General features: G+C 48.3%; 1 protein-coding gene and 1 pseudogene across 6 annotated transcripts in view; both read left to right on the top strand.

Moving 5' to 3' along the window:
- Positions 1 to 19,583, top strand: part of SPATA13 (spermatogenesis associated 13) — a 371,963-nt gene that overhangs the window by 281,832 nt on the left and 70,548 nt on the right. For 5 of the 6 annotated variants that reach the window (XM_070049162.1, XM_070049160.1, XM_051850708.2 and 2 more), the window contains one exon: positions 677 to 2,470. In XM_070049162.1, the coding sequence (XP_069905263.1) occupies positions 677 to 2,470 (1,794 nt within the window). Of the gene's footprint in view, positions 1 to 676; positions 2,471 to 17,096; positions 19,154 to 19,583 lie in introns of those variants that run through there. The other variant, XM_070049163.1, reaches the window with a different exon arrangement.
- LOC127492128 (large ribosomal subunit protein uL6 pseudogene) lies at positions 7,864 to 13,191 on the top strand (annotated as a pseudogene).

Raw genomic sequence — 19,583 nt, 5'->3', positions numbered from 1 at the left:
GTCTGAATTTACAGTACCTCAGTGCCATCCTCACATCTGTCCCTTCCTTGGCCACTTGGAATCTGTTGAAAAGGCCCCTCAGCAGTGCTGCTTCTGTCACAAAGCCTGTCCTCAGTCTCCCTTCCCTGGTCCCTGCCCCCCTGGGCAGCTCTCTCCTCTTTGACCAGGGGAATCTGAGGCCCTCCTTGGACAGGGAGCAGCTGACATCCCAGCTCCTTGCACAGGCGCAGTTTGTGTATTACCAGCGCTGAACTTGACATAGTCTGGCTTTGTGATGTGACACGCTTTGAAATAGTTGTGGGATTTTTGGGGGGAGAGGGGGAGCATTTGATAATAAAAAGTTGTTCCATGTCAAATACAGACAGTCTTGCATAATGCCTTGACATATTCAGTCTGGTGGTGCAAAAGTTTCAGTTTAAAAATAGATTTCCGTGGATTCAAGAGTTTGCTATTCTAGTGAATGCACAACTCCAGCCTTATTAAAAAAGGGATACACACACACACACACACACACACGCAGCTCTCCTTAGATTTATTATGAAATGAATAGGGGGAGGGGAAGTAAAAGTTTAATTTAATTTAAAGTAGTTCTTACTCGATGGGCCCTTTTGTTGTTAGCGATCGTTAAGCCAAGTGTTGGGTGCCTGCTCATTTGCTCCCTTGCTTTCTACCGCAGGTGCTGGCCTCTGAGCAGCGGGATGCGCCCAGCAGGTGCCAGAGCCAGTCCGATGGCCTTGGAGGTGAGGGGCTGCAGGTGGGGCCGGCGGACTCCGATGTGCACGGGGGTCTGAGCCTCGCCGCCCTGTGGCCGCGGGCGCCCCACCCCAAGAACATGACCACGGCCCAGAACGGCCATGGGCAAGGGGCTGCCATCGCCTGTTCAGCCTGCGAGCCGCAGGACCCCAGCACGGCGACCTGTGAGCATGGAGGCTATGGCGGCGATGCTGAGGCGCAGGGGGCCCGGCTCGGCCCTTCCAGGCTCGTGCGCCTTTTCTCCATGAGTCGGAAGAGAATGGGCGCCAACCCTGAGAGGCCCCGCTCACTGGTCCTCGTAGGGAATTCCTCGACGTGGAACGCGCTGGCCTCCTTCCGGAAAATGGGCTCTTTCAAAAAGCTGAAGTCTTCAGTCCTACAAGGGATTCAGAACCGAGAGGGGTCGGAACCCTGGAAGGAGGAGGCGTCAGAACGCGACCCGGCCAAACCCCTGGCCAACGGGGCGGGGCCAGGGGGCCTGCCCCGCAGGGGCTCCCCCTCGGCCTCGACGAGGGAGCCCCACAGGACCGGGGAGGAGGCGGCGTCCGACTGCTCGGACCCCGAGGACGCCGACGACGACGCCTTCCAGAGGAGCACCCACCGCTCCCGCAGCATCCGCAGGGCCTATGGGCTGGGCCGCATCAGCTTGGCGGACGCAGAGAAGCGCCAGGGACCCCGGGGCCACGCCGAGCCTCTGTCCCCGGTCATGCAGGAGCCCACGCTGTGTGAGATCCTAGTGAAAGAGTCCGAGAACAACAGCATCGTCTACCGGAGGAGCAAGAGCACAGACAACCTGAGCTTCCTGAAGAAGAGCTCCTTCAAACGCAAGTCCACGTCCAACCTGGCCGACCTGCGCGGGGCGCACGAAAAGCCACAGGCGCCGCCCCGGACCCTGAGCAGCTCCTCCGCAGACTCGGAAAAGCTCGGCGGGTCCGAGAGAAGGACGAAGCGCTGGCGGAGCCCGATCAGGGCCAAGGACTTCGACAGGGTCCTCAAACTCGTGAGCAACGTGACCGACACCGCCTGGAAGAGAGAGGGCCCTAAAGGCAGCGCCGCGTCTCCTGTGGGAGCCCCATCCCCCGTGGGAGCCCCGTCCCCCTTGGGGGCCCCGTCCCCCGCGGAGGCCCCGCCGAGGCTCGGGCTGCACAGCAGGCTGCACGACGACTACTCCCGCCGGGTGTCCAGCTGCAGCGAGCGGGACAGAAGGCGCGCGGCGTCACCCGCGCTCAGCGCCCCCTCGTCCTGCGCCGCAGCCGCCTCCCGGGATGCCGGAATAGACGTTGACACCGCTGTGTTTCCGCTGGAAGCCCGAAACTCTCGTGCGTCGGAAAGCGATGGCCCCTGTGCCAGCAGCGCCTCTTCAAGTCCCATGGCTTTGGAATCGCCCAGCAGAGACCCCAGTGAGCCGCTGTCGGGCAGCCAGTTCACCTTGGAGCCAGAGCAGCCTCCCACCCCGCTGAGGCCCACCTCGCCCAAGCCCCAGAGTCCCCAGAGCCCCCAGAGCCCCGGACTGCTCAAGTATCCCAACATTCTCAGTGCGCCGTCGCTGAGTTCGGTGGAAAGTGAAGAACAGGCTGAGGACCCTGCTCAGCGGAGGATCCTGCAGGAGGTCATGCAGACCGCGGGCAGCGAAGAGAGCAGCAGGGACTCCGGCCCCGGGAGCCATCCTCAGCTGACCCTCAGCGGGGCAGCTGGTCGGGAGGAAAGGAATGAGGAGGTAGGTGTCCGCGCGGGCGACGGAGATTTCCAAGCTGCTCAGGGATTGTCCTTGGTCCTTACCCTTCCTTCCGCAGAGACTGCATGTCCCTGGGCGAATTGTGTCACCGAGATTAATGGGAACGGAAGTTATCCAATTGCGATGTCCCAGGTTCACGGGTTTTTTAAAATGAATTGCTGGCCGGCGCCACGGCTCACTAGGCTAATCCTCCGCCTTGCGGCGCCGGCACACCGGGTTCTAGTCCCGGTCTGGGTGCCGGATTCTGTCCCGGTTGCCCCTCTTCCAGGCTAGCTCTCTGCTGTGGCCAGGGAGTGCAGTGGAGGATGGCCCAAGTGCTTGGGCCCTGCGCCCCATGGGAGACCAGGAGAAGTACCTGGCTCCTGGCTTCGGCTAAGGTGTGAATTCCTTGAGATGACATTTACAACACCACTCATTCCCAAGGCACTATTAGTTGGATTCTGGGTGGAGGGAGAGACCCTGAAAAGCCTTCTTCCACTCCATTCAGCTGTTAGGTACTTTCTGGTTATTCGTTATGGAAGCAGTTTTTATTACCTGTGTCTGACTTCTTTATATTTTAAGCTGTTTCTCTGCCCTTTCGAGCAGACATCTAAATGAAATGCTTTGTGTTAAGTGGCCCTTACTTGTTCTGAATCTGTTTTCTTTCCTGGGAGTGGATTAGGAACATGCCGTTTGATACCTGTCAACCCCTGAAGTGTGCTTGTTCAGAGACATTTTTATGATGGTTATTGTGCTTATTTTTAGAGTAGAGCATAAGGATTTCGTGAATCGAGTCAGGTAGTTACTGTCAAGGCTACAAGAGCAATGTTCTTTTCATATCCTTCAAACATGCAGGCATTTTTACTCTGTAATTTTCATTTTTTAAGTGCACTCAGTAATACTTACCTTACATAGCTGAACGAGGTGGGAGTGCATCCATGTGGATTTACTGCAAATTATTCGTCGTGTACATCCTGAGATGATCTTAGAGGCATAAATGGGTGCTTGCCATGGAAAACAGTCTCCCGGCAGGCACTCCTTCCCACCGACCCCTGGAGAGCACCTCCGCTCTGTGTTAAAAGTCCGATGAGTGACTGCATAGCAATGTATGCAAACACAAAAGCCAGCACACAGCCAAACTGCCATCCATATTTTTGACCTTTGCTGTAGAGACACATAGATAGTAGAACCTTTCAAGAAAGACCTAAAAGGCAGCACCACTGTAGAGAACTTACAGGAGATTCAGCTCAGCCTGGAGGATCCCTGGTTGCTCAGAGCCCTGGGCAGCCAGAGAATGGAGGCAGCCTCACTCCTGTGGACTGGGTTCCCCCAGAGGCCTCAGGGCTGGTTTGTCCAGCAGAGATCTTGAATATTGATGACTACCCACTTATTTGCATATTGGGAAAAGAAGCCAGTGAAACAGTTGTAAGGACACAGGACCATTGGCAGCCTTGGGAAGGAGTCCCAGCTCCATCAGGTGTGGTCTGAACAATTGGCAACACCTGACCCGGCGTGAGCATCACTCATTCCTGGCTGCTCCACTGAAACCTTCCTTCCTAAAAGAGAATTTTCCTGAGTCTAGAAGATTCTTTCTGTGGTAAGGGTAAGATTTTATTTTCTGTTTAACAAAATGACTCTTAAAAATGTTTTATTGCTGAGTATATATTAGATGCAAGATTTAGTGTCTGACTTAGTCACTTGCCAAGTTGTGTGTGTGTGTGTGTGTGTGTGCTTGCTATTAATTACATATGACTTAATTTCTTCCCACAAGAGATCACCAAAGAGAAAAAACATTGGTATTGAAATTCTGTTTATAAAAGTGCACACATGGTGATAATTCTACAAATTTGCCTCAAGATATTTATCACATTTTAAAGTTGCATTAATTTCCTTGAAATTCTTATAAAAAAGAGAAAATGCAAGAATAATGATGATTTTATACAACTTGCATGTTATAGACTGGGAATCGCTGAAGTTACTTGCAGAACAGTGTTTGTAAAAATGACCTACAAGCTTCTCTTTTAGCTGGCACTGAGAAACAGTGCAAACAAAATGAAGCAAAAAAAAAAAAAAAAAAAAAAAAAAAAAACCTTTGCAAAATTCAAGAATTCTGGACCTCATGGATTAAAAACAGTTTTATCCATTTTATATAGCATTATACAAGATTGAATTTTCTGCCTGTATTTTAATATGCAGCCTGTTGCTTTTTATCTAGTTCATTCGTAGTATAGTTCTTCTTTGAAGTTTTTTTTTCTTCTTTGAAGTTTAAAGCAAATTTAAGCTGTTTCTATTGTTGAATGTAAAAAGGTGGAAGATACATATATTGTGGTTCTATTCAAAATGTGTACAATATATTTGCAAAGAATCACGGGAAACAAAAAATGCATGGATTTTTTTTTTTGCAGGAAAATAAATGTATCTTTTAATTTCATTTTCCATGAACTTGTTTAAGCACCTCACATTATAGTGCACTTTCAATAAGCAAGAATATCTTTTATTTAGAATAATTTCTTTTTAACGTACTTCCCTACAATGACAAAATAATCTTTGAAAAGTTATAAGCAGTTTAAGAAGATCCTGCGTGACTGGGAATCAGAGCTGGAAATTTGTGCTGCTCTTATTTACAAAGCATGTTCTCCTTCTGCCACCTAGTGGTGAGCTTTGTTGTTCAAACTGTTTGGAGCAGGTCCCTGAAGTTGTCACCTGCTTGAAAAACGCATCTTGGCATTTACTTGTTGGTAGTGCTGCCTGGTCCCTATAAACGTACAAGCACTGGAGTTTAGAGTGTTACAGCTGGTTTCTGGATAGGACTTTGGCCTTCTGTTCCTGCAGTAGATGGCTCTTTAATTAATTAATTAATTAATTTTTTTTTTTTGACAGGCAAAGTTCGACAGTGAAAGAGAGAGAGAGACAGAGAGAAAGGTCTTCTTTTGCTGTTGGTTCACCCCCCAAGTGGCCGCTATGGCCGATGTGCTGCACCCATCCGAAGCCAGGAGCCAAGTGTTTCCTCCTAGTCTCCCATGTGGGTGTAGGGCCCAAGGACCTAGGCCATCCTCCACTGCACTCCCGGGCCACAGCAGAGAGCTGGACTGAAAGAGGAGCAACCGGGACAGAACCGGCACCCCAACTGGGACTAGAACCCAGGGTGCCAGCGCCACAGGTGGAGGATTAACCTAGTGAGCCGCCGCGCCGGCCTAATTAATTAATTTTTAAAGATTTATCTTATTTGGGCCGGTGCCATGGCTCACTTGGCTAATACTCCACCTGCGGCACTGGCACCCCGGGTTCTAGTCTCGGTTGGGGAACCGAATACTAGTCCCGGTTGCTCCTCTTCCAGTCAGGCTCTCTGCTGTGGCCTGGGAAAGCAGTGGAGGATGGTCCAAGTGCTTGGACCCCTGCACCTGCATGGGAGACCAGGAGGAAGCACCTGGCTTCTGGCTTCTGATCGTCGCAGTGCCGGCCATAGCGGCCATTAGGTGAGTGAACCAACGGAAGGAAGACCTTTCTCTGTCTCTCTCTCTCACTGTCTATAACTCTCTCTCTTTCTCTCTCTCTCTCTCTCTCTCTCTTTCACTGTCTAACTCTGCCTGGCAAAAAAAAAAAAAAAAAAGATTTATCTTATTTATTTGAAAGATTGGGGGGGAGGCCGGCGCCACGGCTCACTAGGCTAATTCTCCGCCTTGCGGCGCCGGCACACCGGGTTCTAGTCCCGGTCGGGGCGCCGGATTCTGTCCCGGTTGCCCCTCTTCCAGGCCAGCTCTCTGCTGTGGCCAGGGAGTGCAGTGGAGGATGGCCCAAGTGCGTGGGCCCTGTACCCCATGCGAGACCAGGAGAAGCACCTGGCTCCTGCCATCGGATCAGCGCGGTGTGCCGGCCGCAGCGCGCCAGCCGCGGCAGCCATTGGAGGGTGAACCAACAGCAAAAAGGAAGACCTTTCTCTCTGTCTCTCTCTCTCACTATTCACTCTGCCTGTCAAAAAAAAAAAAAAGATGGGGGGGTGGGTAGGGGGTGCCTTCCATGTGTGGGTTCACTCCCCAAATGGCTGCAACAGCTGGAACCGAGCTGATCCCAAGCCAAGAGCCAGGAGCTTCTTCTTGGTCTCCCACATGGGAGCAGGGGCCCAATGAGTTGAGCCATCCTCTCTGCTTTCCCAGGCACGTTAGCAGGGGGCTGGATGGGAATGGAGCAGCCAGGACTCGAACCAGTGCCTATGTGGGATGCTGGCGCTGCAGGCCTGGGCTTTAACCCACTGTGCCACAGCATTGGCCCCCTAATTTATTTTTAAATTTCTTTATTTTTATTTATTTGAAAGGCAGAGACAGAGGAAGATGTTCCATCTGCTGGTTCACTCTCCAGGTGTCTACAATAGTCAGGGCTGGGCTAAGCTGAAGCTCTCTCACATGGGTGACAGAGAATCAAGAATTTGAACATTGCCTGCTGCCTCCCAGGGTGTACAATAGCAGGAAACTGGAATCAGAAGCAGAGCTGGTACTGGAACCCATGCATTCTTACTGGAACACACGCATTCCAATCAGTGTCTTAACCTTTATGTCAAATGCTCACCCCTAGATAGCTCTTTTAAACAAAACAAGCTAATTGTGGGGCCAGCATTGTGTCATAACAGGTAAAGCCACCACCTGCCATGTCAGCACCTCTACGGGCACCAGTTTGTATCCCAGCTGCTCCACTTCTACGCACACTTGATCTTAGCCAAAAGGCCGAGAAACGATTCCACTTCCAATCCAGCTCCCTGCTAATGGCCTGGGGAAAGCAGCAGAGGTTGGCCCAGGTGCTTGGACCCCTGCACCCACGTGGAAGACCCGGAGGAAGCTCCTGGCTTGGCCTGGCCCAGCCCCAGCTTTTGTGGCCACTTGGGGAATGAGCCAGACCTCTCTCTCTGTAACTCTGCCTTTCAGATACATAAATAAATCTTTAAAACAAAACAGTCATGTCCCTTTCCAGGACAAACTATAGTCTTTTGATAAGTGTTTCTAATTTGATGGACCCTGGCTCTGCTATTAAAATATTGATAATGTTGGCAAACTGGGCAAAAACTGTTCAACTTCTCAGGGCCTCGGTCTTCTCAAGGGTGAAATGTGGAATGTCTTCATCTGCCTTTATCTAAGAACCAATGAAACTATGCATGTTGAACTCTTGGCCCAGCATTCTAACACTGGCTGCCACTGTGTGCCTGTCACTGTCCACTTAGATGATTTTCCATCCTAGATTGATGTGACTGCTTAAGACGACATGAGGGGCTGGTGCTGTGGTGTAGCAGGTTAAGCTGCCGCCTGCAGTGCCAGCATGCCATATGGGTGCCAGTTTGAGACCCGGCTGCTTTACTTCCGATCCAGCTCTCTGCTATGGCCTGGGAAAGCAGTGGAAGATGACCCAAGTCCTTGGGCCCCTGCACCCGTGTGGGAGACCTGGAAGAGGATCCTGGCTTCGGATTGGCGCAGCTCTGGCCATTGCGGCCAGTTGGGGAGTGAACCAGTGAGGGGAAGACCTCTCTCTTTCTCTCTCTCTCTCTCTCTCTGCCTCTCCTTTTCTCTTTGTGTAACTCTGACTTTCAAATAAATAAATAAATAAATCTTTTAAAAAAAGAAAAAAAGATAGGGGTGAATTAAGGTCTGTTTCCTCCAGAGTTCTTTTTTTTTTTTTTTTTTTTTTTTCTGATGGACCACTGTATTATAGTCTTAAGAGCATTGGGAAATTCTTCAAGCAATTAGTTGACAATCATTAATTTTTGAAAATGCATTGAGTTGTCATGTAATGTAACACTGATATGTTCATTCAATAATGGGTCACCCTGAATGTGTCGAGCACCTAGCAGGTGTCTGTGCTCTCTGGGGGACATGGGTAATGCCAGCGAGTATGCATGTGCATCCAGATGTGTCTGACTTACAGAAGAACTGTGCAGGATGGGTTAGACACCACACAGGAGGATTTCAGAAGAGATGCAGTTCTCACCCAAGTATCGGCTTCACCAGGGTAACTGAATCTGAGCTGGGGAAGCAGTGGAAGATGGTCTCCCGTACCCGCACGGGAGACCTGGAGGAAGCTCCTGGCTCCTGGCTTGGAGGATCAGTGCAGTTCCAGCTGTTATTGCCGTCTAGGGAGTGAACCAGTGGATGGAAGACCTCTCTTTCTCTGCCTCTGCCTCTCTGTAACTCCACCTTTCAAATAAATAGATAAATCTTTGGAAAAAAAAGAAAAAAATGAAGTAGGATTTCTATAGGTAGTTATGAATAGGATAGCGGGACATGTCAGTAAGATGCAGTAGCTTGGATAGGTGTGCAGAGATATTCTGTGATTGGAGAGAATTGGGAGTAATGTAACTTGATTTTTATATAGGGTAATAATCCAAGTTAAGATGAATCTGTTGGCTGGTGCTGCGGCTCAATAGGCTAATCCTCCACCTGCGGCACCAGCACACGGGGTTCTAGTCCTGGTCGGGGCGCTGGATTCTGTCCCGGTTGCCCCTCTTCCAGGCCAGCTCTCTGCTGTGGCCCGGGAGTGCAGTGGAGGATGGCCCAAGTGCTTGGGCCCTGCACCCACATGGGAGACCAGGAGAAGCACCTGGCTCCCAGCTTCGGATCAGCGAGATGCGCCGGCCGCAGCGCACGGGCTGCGGGCCATTGGAGGGTGAACCAACAGCAAAAAGGAAGACCTTTCTCTCTGTCTCTCTCTCTCACTATCCACTCTGCCTGTTTAAAAAAAAAAAAAAAAAAAAAAAAAAAAAAAAACACCTGTTAAGTCTAAATCACAAGCACTTTGAATTCCAGGGTAAAGAGTCTATGAAGAATAGTCAGACCTTGGTGTATCCATAGGAGTGGTTCCAAGACCTTCCAAAATCTGCAGATGCCCAAATCCCTTATGGGAGTAGCATTTGCATGGAACCTGCATACATCCTCCTGTAGACTTTGCATCTTCTCTGGATGACTTACAACACCTAATACAATGTAAATGCTGCATGGATAGTTGTTATATGCATTGTTTAGGAAGTATGGCAAGAAAAAAGTCTACAAATGTTTCAGTGCAGGACAAAGGTTTCCCCCAAATATTTTCCCTCTAGGTTGGTAGGATTGGCAGATGCAAACTCCCTAGATACAGACTGCACTTAGTATGCACTGAGAGACCAGAAACATTTATGAGCAGAGACAAGATAGGCTAGATCCTGTGCTGAAGGGAACTGAATTCACTGTGGATAGAGAATCAGGAAGAAAGGCGCCCAGAGGAAAAAGCTGTCAGGAGTTTATTGTTCAAGAGCTGTCAGGTGATCAGGGCGTGAAATGTAAGTAAGGGTGGACGTGGAAGACGTAAAGGAGGAGCAGCAGTGGCTGACACTGGAAGACAGACCACACACAACTGATACTTATACCCGTGGTTCGTCCACACCTGCTGTGTGCCAGGCATAGGGAAAACAAATAGTTAAAAAAATGTGTCCTTATCCTTGTGAGTTCATAGTCTAATTGGTAGCCTGGAATGTATCCAGGCAGTTTACACTCTGTGATAAATGCTGCTCCTGAGAACCTACAGTGCCATGGGAGCACCAGACTGGAATTAATCACTGCAGGTGAAAAGTAGCAGAACAGAAGAGCTGGATGGGATATTACAGGAAGACTGGGGCCGGGGGCCCGGGGTAACAGTGATGCGTGGCCTGGTCTTCCACAAGGAGGAGGCAGGTACTGCAGCTGGGTCTCAGCTCTGCTGCTCACTAGTTCTCTGCTTACTCAATGGTCTTCTCACCTCTCTCCCCTATAAATGGGGGTGATAAGAGTTATCACTGCATAGGGTGGCTGTGAAGAGTAAATGAAGCGAGAGCCCCGTATTGTGGTGCAGCGGTTAAGCCTACATTCGGGATCCCTGCATTCCATGTCAGAATGCCTGGGTTCAAGTCCTGCCTCTGCTTCCAATCCAACTTCCTGCTAATGTGCACCCCAGAGGTAACAGATGATGACTCAAGTACTTGGGTCCCTGCCACCCACGTGGGAGACCAAGATGGAGCTCCTGGCTCCTCATTTCAGCCTGACCCAGCCCTGGTTGTTGTGGGCATTTGGGAAGGGAAACAGTAGGTGAAAGACATTCTCTCTCTTTCTCATTCTTACTTTCAAATAAAAACAAATAAATCTGCTTTTTTGCTGCATCTACGGCGAGAATGAAGACCATTTGTAACAATCAGACTGTCAGCATTCCAGAAAATGTCGATGTCAACCTAAAGGGGCACAGAGTTATCATGAGGCGTCCCAGAGGAACCTGTGGAGGGACTTCAGTCATGTCTACGTAGAACTCAGGCTCCCCGGAAAGGAAAAGCAGAGGCTGTGGGTTGACCAATGGTGGGGAAGTAGAAAGGAACTGGCAACCGTTCGCACTGTCTGTAGACATGGGCAGAATCTGATCGCGGGGGTTACATGGGGCTCTGTTTCAAGATGAGGTCTGTGTGTGCTCACTTCCCCAACAGTGTGGTTGCTCAGGAGAATGGGTCTCTTGTTATCCTCCAAGATTTCCTGGGTGAAAAGTACATCCCTAGGGTTCGGATGAGGCACGGTATTACTTGTTCATATCTCAAGCCCAGAGAGATGAATTAGTCCTCAGAAGCAAGGACACTGAACTTGTTTGAAATTCAGCTGCCTTGATTCAGCAGGCGGCAACAGTTAAAAACAAGGATATTGACAAATTTAGGGATGGCTATGTCTCTGAAAAAGGAACAGTTGTGGAGGGGTGGGAGTGTGGGTGGGAGGGCTGATATGATGGGAAGAAGAGCTATATTCCTAAAGTTGTACTTAGGAAATTTGTATTCCTTAAAAAATAAATTAAAAAATAGTTAACTGGCAAAAAAAAAATCTAAAAGTTGTCTGGCTACAGAAGCAAGAACCCGATTATGCCTCGTGGCATTTTAATAATGCAATAAAGGATTTATTGATTTGACCCTTCAAAATAAGTAAATAAATAAACCTTAAAACAATAAAATAAACGAGGTGAGATAGGCACCTAACAGCCCTGAGTATGTCTGCAGATAAGTGTCCAGTGGAGGGACTGACCCGCTGTGACCAGGGAACTGCGAATTGCTGGCCGTAACTTCCTCAGGGGTTGGGTGGGTGGAGAAGTGGGAGATAAGGTTGGCAGATAGGTCTGAACTTGATTAGGGAGGGCCTTACTTAGGTCTGTGGATCTGGACTTTGCCCTGCAGGCAGTGGAAGGGCAGAGATTGTGTCTGAGCAGGCCTGCAGAACAGAACACTTGTGTGGCTGAGGTGGACCAGACCAGCTTGTAGACAGGGCCGGGGTGCGGTGGCCAAGAGAGAGACACTGTCCTTCAGTACTTGAGTCCAGGGGTTGGAGATGGAGGGATGGAATGGGTTCATTAAAATTTTTTTTTATTTTTTTATTTATTTGAGAGGCAAAGATGGACAAATAGAGAGATCTCCTATCCACTGGTTCACTCCTCCAAACGCTCATACCAGCAGTGGCTAGGCTGGGGCCAGGATCTCAATTCGAGTCTCTCATGTGGGTCGTAAGGACCCGACCACTTCAGCCATTGCCTGCTGCCTCCCAGGGTCGCGGTTTCTGTTTTTAACATGTGTTTGGATGTTGATGGGAGAAAGCTCTCAAAGAAGGTAGGTGACTGGGTAGACTCGTGCTTTGGCATGCCACCAATCAACAAGCCACCAAAAGAACCAACTGGACAGAGAGAGGAAGGGTTCTTTTTTATTTTTTTCCCTAAAGATTTATTAATTGATTTATTTGAAAGGCAAAGTTACAGAGAGAGGGAGAAAGAGATCAATCTTCCATCTGCTCATTCACGCCCCAAATGGCCACAAAGCCAAGGGTGACCCAAGCCAAACCCAGGAGCCTGGAACTCCATCCAAGTGCCCCACGTGAGTGGTGGGCCATCTTCTGTTTCTTTCCCAGACCATTAGCAGGGAGCTGGATCAGAAGTGGAGCAGCCAGAATTTGAACCAGTGTTCACATGGGATGCTGGTTTCACAGGCTGTGGCTTAACACAGCTGTGCCACAACACTGACCCCGAGGACTGCAGAATTCATGGCAGTACCAAAAGCCAAAAGGTCTAAAATAAAGCCTCCCTGTAACCTTGTAGTTCTGGAATACTCCCGGTGATGAACAGGGGCTAAAGTCAGAACTACTTTGAATTGGAATGAAGGATTGTGGAGTTTTATGATGGTAATGGATGATACTTCCTAAATAACGAAAGCTCAAAGGTACATATTAATTAGAGGAACAGATCCATGATACAATTTAGTCTGTAGATTGTCAAAGCATTCTTGTTTTTAAATATTTATTTATTTTCATTTTTATTTAACAAACATAGACAGATAGCTTCCACCTGCTGGTTCACTCCCCAGATGCCCACAACAGCCAGGGCTGAAACCAAGAGCCCAGAATTCAATCCAGGTGTCCATGTGGGTGGTAAGGACCCAACCACCTGAGCCTTCAGCTCCTGTTTCCCAGCGTGTACATAAGTAGGAAGCTGGATTGCAAGCAGAGGAGCTGGGACTTAAACCCAGCACTTTCATATGGGATGCAGGTGTCCCACTGGTGACTTACCCATTATGCCAAATGCTTACCCGTAGACATTACTCATTAGGTGCCCAATGTCCAGTTAGGGGATATTAAGCATTCCGGAGTTTAGAAATTATACATAGCTGCTCCAAAGATCCATTTCTAGAAGCAGAAAGATGATGTGTTTATGGAAATAAATGTAACCCCAGAGCCGGCGCCGTGGCTCAATAGGCTAATCCTCCACCTTGCGGCGCCGGCACACCGGGTTCGAGTCCCGGTTGGGGCGCCGGATTCTGTCCCGGTTGCCCCTCTTCCAGGCCAGCTCTCTGCTATGGCCAGGGAGTGCAGTGGAGGATGGCCCAGGTGCTTGGGCCCTGCACCCCATGGGAGACCAGGAAAAGCACCTGGCTCCTGGCTCCTGCCAGGATCAGCGCGGTGCGCCGGCTGCAGCGGCGGCCATTGGAGGGTGAACCAACGGCAAAAAGGAAGACCTTTCTCTCTCTGTCTCTCTCTCTCACTGTCCACTCTGCCTGTCAAAAAAAAAATAAATAAATAAATAAATAAATGTAACCCCAGAAAGTTTGCCCAAGATTTTTTCAGCAATCTTACTGAGGTATAAATTGCATAGCATCCAATTCATCAATTGTAAGTATACAGTTTACTTAGTTTCAGGACATTTACAGTTGTGCAGCTACTGCCATAGTTAAAAGACAAACACTTCCATCACCCTGAACAGTTCTCCCAGGCCCCTTTGCAGCCAGTCCCTGTTCCCATCCAAGAGCAGGCAACTGCTGGTCTGCCTTCTGTATCTATCCTTTTTCTTAAGTAAATGATTCATGTTCAGAGGTCACCACTATCTAATTTTATTTTCAAATTTTATTTATTTATTGAGAGGCAGGGTTAAACAATTAGAGAGAGAAAGAGAGAGACAGAGACAGAGAGAGAGACAGAGACAGAGAGAAAGGTCTTCCCTCCACTAGTTCACTCCCCAAACGGCCACAACAGTTGGAGCTGGGCCAACCTGAAGCCAGGAGTCAGGAGCTTCCTCCTGGTCTCTCACATGCGTGCAGGGGCCCAAGCACTAAGGCCACCCTCCACTGCTCTCCCAGACCATAGCAGAGAGCTGGATTGGAAGAAGAGCAGCCAGGATACGAGCCAGTGCCCTTATGGGATGCTGACACTGCAGGCAGAGGTCTAGCCCACTAATACCACAGTGCAGGCTCCTCAGATATTTTTTGATCCAGGGTTCTCTGAACCCAAGGATGCAGAATCCGTAAATATGGCAACCAACTGTAATTGTCTTCTCATCACACTACAAAGCACTCCATGAGGGGTAAATACCTGTTGTATATCCACTCCAGGGTGGCTATTCAGGTATTATTATAAAGTACTGACGGTCACGGCAGATGATAACAAAATGCTAAATTCAATATAAAAATGTATAACAACACAAATAATATTAGAAAATTATCTTAGTACCAATAATTTCAATTTTGTGATTTAAGTTCTAGGACTTCCTTCTCATAGAGAATGAATGATAAAGAACTCAGTGGAGCAGTAGATGACTTCCATTCTCTGTGGCATAAAAACCACCATCAGTTCAACAAAAGACATAGGATTACTGGAAGTCCATAGGTAAAACAACAAAACTAAACAATTAGCCTTGGTGTGATGTTCAAAAATGACTACAAATAAAGCGTGTCCCTAAGTGTAAGAGCTAAAAAATCACAAAACTTGGGGCCGGCTCTGTGGTGCGGCGGGTTAAAGCCCCAGCCTATGGCGCCAGCATCCCATATGGGTGCCGAGTCCTGGTTGCTCCTCTTCCAATCCAGCTCTCTGCTATGACCTAGGAAAGCAGTAGAAGATGGCCCAAGTCCTTGGGCCCCTGCACCCGCGTGGGAGACCTGGAAGTTCCTGGCTCCTGGCTTTGGATCAGCTTAGCTCTAGCCATTGCGGTCATTTTGGGGAGTGAAGCAGCAGAATGGAAGACCTCTCTCTCTGTTTCTCCTTCTCTCTCTGTGTAACTCTGACTTTCAAATAAATAAAATAATTCTAAAAGAATAAAAAAATCACAAAACTTCCAGAGTGTAACCTAGGAGAAAATCTTTGTGACTTTGGGATAGACAAAGATTTCTTAGGTCTAACACCAAAAACACACAAAACTATTAACTTTGTTTTCATCAACAAATGGAAACATTTGTTCTTTGAAATCCATTATTCACAAAAAAAAAAAAAAAAAAAAACAAAAAGATCCATCAGCCTGTGAGACAATATTTGCAAAGCAAATCTGTACTGAACACGTGTAGTTTTTGTTTGTCATGAGTCTCCATACAATACAGTATAACAAATGTTTACATAGCAATTGCATTATATCAGGAGTATATGTAATCTAGAGAGGATTTAAAGAATATGAATGTGATCAGGATCTATGAAAATACTGTACCAATTTATATAAGCAACTTGTATGAATGAGGATTTTGTACGTAAGGCCCTGGGACCAACTTTTGTGTGAGTTTAAGTCTTCCTAGAGTGTTTATAGTTTATGTCATTTGTTTTTTCTTTTATCAGGAGAAAAATTCATAGAGAAAAAAATCTGTTGCTGAAATCTTAAACCATAGAAATTCAGATCATGAGTCTAAATATGAAAGTAGCTTTTTACTTTAACAACTGAGTCATTTTCAAACTTTTGAAAATAAATTTCCACTCGCTTGTGCTCCCGATTACATAATGTACTCCTTCGCCAGTGGAAAGTTTCACAGTATTTCTGAATGGGTGTGCAACTTTTGACAGGCCGTGGGACTCTGTAAACTTGAAAAACAGCCTCTGAGATGGTTTCTAAAACTGTGAAAGTTAAACATGCATGTGGGTTTTTAACTTTCCAGTGGCTCATTTCTAGAGTAGTTTTTCTGCCGTGAAATGTCACCAAATAGGATTTTGACTTTAAAAACTGTGGGGCAGAGGGAGACAGAGTCACAAACCTGTGTGCCTGAGTGAGCATCTCGTTGCTAGCTTGTATAGAAATGACCACAGGTTTGCACCTTTGGCCCAGCAGTTAGAGCCACCTTAGTGGGGATGCCACATCCCCCATCTCAGTGCGTCTGGGCTGGAATCTCATCGTGGCTCCCAGTTCCCACTTGCTGCTAATGTGCACCATGGGAGGCGGCAGCTGATGCCTCAGGTTGTTAGATTTCTGCCAGCTACATGGGAGAACTGGACTGAGTTCCCTGTTCCTGGCTTTAAGATTATTGTAGGTATTTGAGAAGTCAGCCAGTAGATGAGAGTTCTCTCTCTGTCTCTCAAGTTAAAAAAAAAATTAAACAAATTACCATAATAACCATTTATTCAGCTATAAGTTATACACCATTCATATTAATACTCTGCATATTGAGCTCTCTACAGTTTATGAGGAGCGAGCATTGTGGCACAGAGGGTAAGGCTGCCACTTGGGATACGTCCTACAGCAGAGTGGCAGTTCCAGTCCTGGCTGGGGTGCTTCTCATACAGCTTCTTGTTCATGAGCTTGAGGAGCCAGTGGATGATGTCTCAAGGGCCTGGTCCCCTGCCACTGATGTGGATGGAGTTCCAGTCTCCTGGCAATACAGGTTTTTAAAAAGAAAGCTTACGGGGCTGGCGCTGTGGTGTAGTGGGTAAAGCCCCCGCCTGCAGTGCCAGCATCCCATATGGGCGCCGGTTCGAGACCTGGCTGCTCCACTTCCAATCCAGCTCTCTGCTGTGGCCTGGGAAAGCAGTAGAAGATGGCCCAAGTCCTTGGGCCCCTGCATCCGCATGGAAGACCCAGAAGAAGCTCCTGGCTCCTGGCTTCAGATAGGCACAGCTCTGGCCATTGCGGCCAAATGGGGAGTGAACCAGGGGTTGGAAGACCTCTCTCTGTGTGTAATTCTAACTTTCAAATAAATAAATCTTCAAAAAAAATAAAGCTTATGAAATACTTAGATGAAATTATATGAACTGGTATCATAAGATATTCACCAAAGTTTTCTTTTTTCTCTCTTTTTAAAAAGTTATTTATGTGAAAAAGAGAGTGACAGAGAGAGAAAGATCTTCCATCCACTGGTTCACTTCCCAAATGCTGCAACAGCTAGGGCTAGGCCAGGCTGAAGCCAGGAGCCAGGAACTACATCCAGGTCTCCCAAGTACTTGGCCTGTTAGCTGCTGCCTCTCAGGTACAAGAGCAAGAAGCTGGATGGAAAGCCGAGTAGCTAAGGTTTGAACTGGCACTCTGATATGGGATGTGGTGTCATAAGCAGTGGCTTAACCCATTGAACCACAAGGCTGGCTCCTATTATTTTCTGTTAGTGCCTTATTTTAATTTGAGAATAGCAAAGGCACAATAAGCCATGCCGAAGTCCTAAAATACACAAAGGTAAAATTTTAGTATTCTCTTGGGGAAGTTTTAATTTCATGGCTACGAAACCGAGTATTTACATGCTTTTCTCTGGTTCTCATTTTCTCTTCTCAAGCTTTCCTGTAAAAATTAAGATCAAAGAGCATTTAAGGGGCGGGTGTTGTGGTACAGAGGATTAAGCCACTGGCGTCTTTACGCTCCTGTTTCATTTTATGCATTTAAAAATGTGCTTCTGAGAAAGTGTCTGTAGGTTTCCCCCGGTTGCCTGGGGCACCCGTTATCAGAGCCTTCCCTCCTCCACGAAGCCCCCTCAACTAAGGGAAGGAATGTCCACGGTGTTCTGCTTCCCTCCTGTCCATGTATATGCCAAGGACTTGCAGTGGGCAGCAGAAAGGACAGGGGGTTAGAAATCAGACGGATGGAGAGGTCCCGCCCCTTCTGGCTCTGTGTATTTATTTGAGCTGCAATGTCTCGGTCAGTTACTTGTGGATAGTGCCTGCCTCCACAGAGTGACTGTGAAGGTTAAACCAGGAAACGTGCACCTGGCACAGGTCTGGCACGTTGTAGGCATTCAGAAACCCCTGCTTTCATTCCTGCCATTGTCGCAGCCCTCTCTGCGTTGGTTGTCAAATGCTTTCCCTTCTCGCTTCCATTTCTGTGGCTGTTCCTGAATCCCGTGTCGGGATCTGGGACCCTGGAGCCCCGGGAAAACCTGGGCGGTGAATTCCTGATATGCCTCTTCAGAACACCTGTGTGCTTTCCAAGTCTTCTGCTGTATTTACTTTACAAATCGTCACAGAGCGTTTTTAATTTCCTAGTTTACAGAGCTGTCTTCTGAATCACTTAGTCGTCTGACCTGTCCATCCCCTAGGGTTAGTGCTCCCAACACTGGGTGTTTCGTTCTCTCGCAGTGCTCGGGGGCAGCAGCGTCTGCAGGGCTCCGGGGGCGGACTGTACACCTGCCCCAGCTCCAGGTGGCGGCTGGCTGCCCCGCTCTTGCTTAGCTTGCAGCAGCATTGTTCTGGCCCCTTCCCCTACTCTCGTGGCTTGCTTCCTCTTGTGTAGGTCCACATCGACATTTCCCTCCTTTTACAAGGACCTCAGCTGTTGGATTCGAACCCGCCTAACCCACGGAGACTTCATTTTTAACCTGATTTTGTCTGCAAAGATCCCATCTCTAAATACAATAATGTTCACAGGTATCTGAGGTTAGGCCTCCCACTTATCTTTTTTGGGGGACACAACTCCCCCCCTAACACTTGCTCTCTGACCCTGTATATTGACTGTGGGTCAGGCTTCTGAATTGCATATATGGGAAATCAAATTATTTCATATGACTCTTTCTTTTTTTCCCCCTTGGGTTAATTGTTTGCTTTTCCTGTGGTTTCAAAAAAAAAGGCTTAGAGGGTCTAACAGGGGGTGACAAGTTGGTATTGGTTCTCTATTTTCGCAAACTGAACAAAGAAATCTTGTAGAGGAAGCAAATGGGTCTTACTGAGCAGGGAAAGTGCTTTGAAAGTGCTCAGGGATGCAAGAGTTAAAAGAACAGTGACTCCACCAAAAAGTCTGTTTACAAACGTTTATGACTAGGGTGTGAATTAACCAGTCAAGCTTATAGGGCCCTGAGTGATCCCAAGCTGAGACTGTTGGATTGGACGAGGCAGGGCTCTGAGATGGCCACGTAGGTCTCCGGCTGTAGAGTTTTAAAGGCAAGAAAGACTGCCGAGAGCCATGGACATGGTTCATTGCTTGTTCCTGCAGTGTGTCTGTGGGGCACCGCTGCCCATGGCCCAGTCCAAGGTAGGCTCTCTGCTGGGGGGGTGGGAGGGGGTGGGGAGCGTTTGCAGGGGGGAGGGGCGTGTGTGTTTGGAGTTCAAGATAACCACAGTCAGGACTTAACTTTACCTCCAAAGACTCCGTTTCAGGATATCCATCAAGGTTCAGATCTGTTTGCTGAGGAGGCTGGCTAGCTCCCTTCTGGCTGAGAACGGTGCCTGAACGGGAGCTTAAATCTGAAAGGCTGCCCTGCTCCTCCCCTCTGCATTTTTCCCGGGAGTGAAGTGGACATTTCCGCTTTGTGATTGCCCTGTTACCTGGGTTCTGCAGTTCCTAGAACACGCAGGGCCTTTTACAGAGGGTGTTTTCTCCCCTTATGTTTTCAGTGGAGCTCTAGAAATCCGGAAACTAGACTCACGGTTGGTTTGGGTAGGCGTTGCCCTGTGCCGGGGCG

This window comes from Oryctolagus cuniculus, chromosome 9 (genome assembly GCF_964237555.1).
Source record: "Oryctolagus cuniculus chromosome 9, mOryCun1.1, whole genome shotgun sequence".
In the NCBI taxonomy this organism is placed as follows: domain Eukaryota; kingdom Metazoa; phylum Chordata; class Mammalia; order Lagomorpha; family Leporidae; genus Oryctolagus; species Oryctolagus cuniculus.
This window is presented reverse-complemented; position numbering and strand designations above follow the sequence as displayed.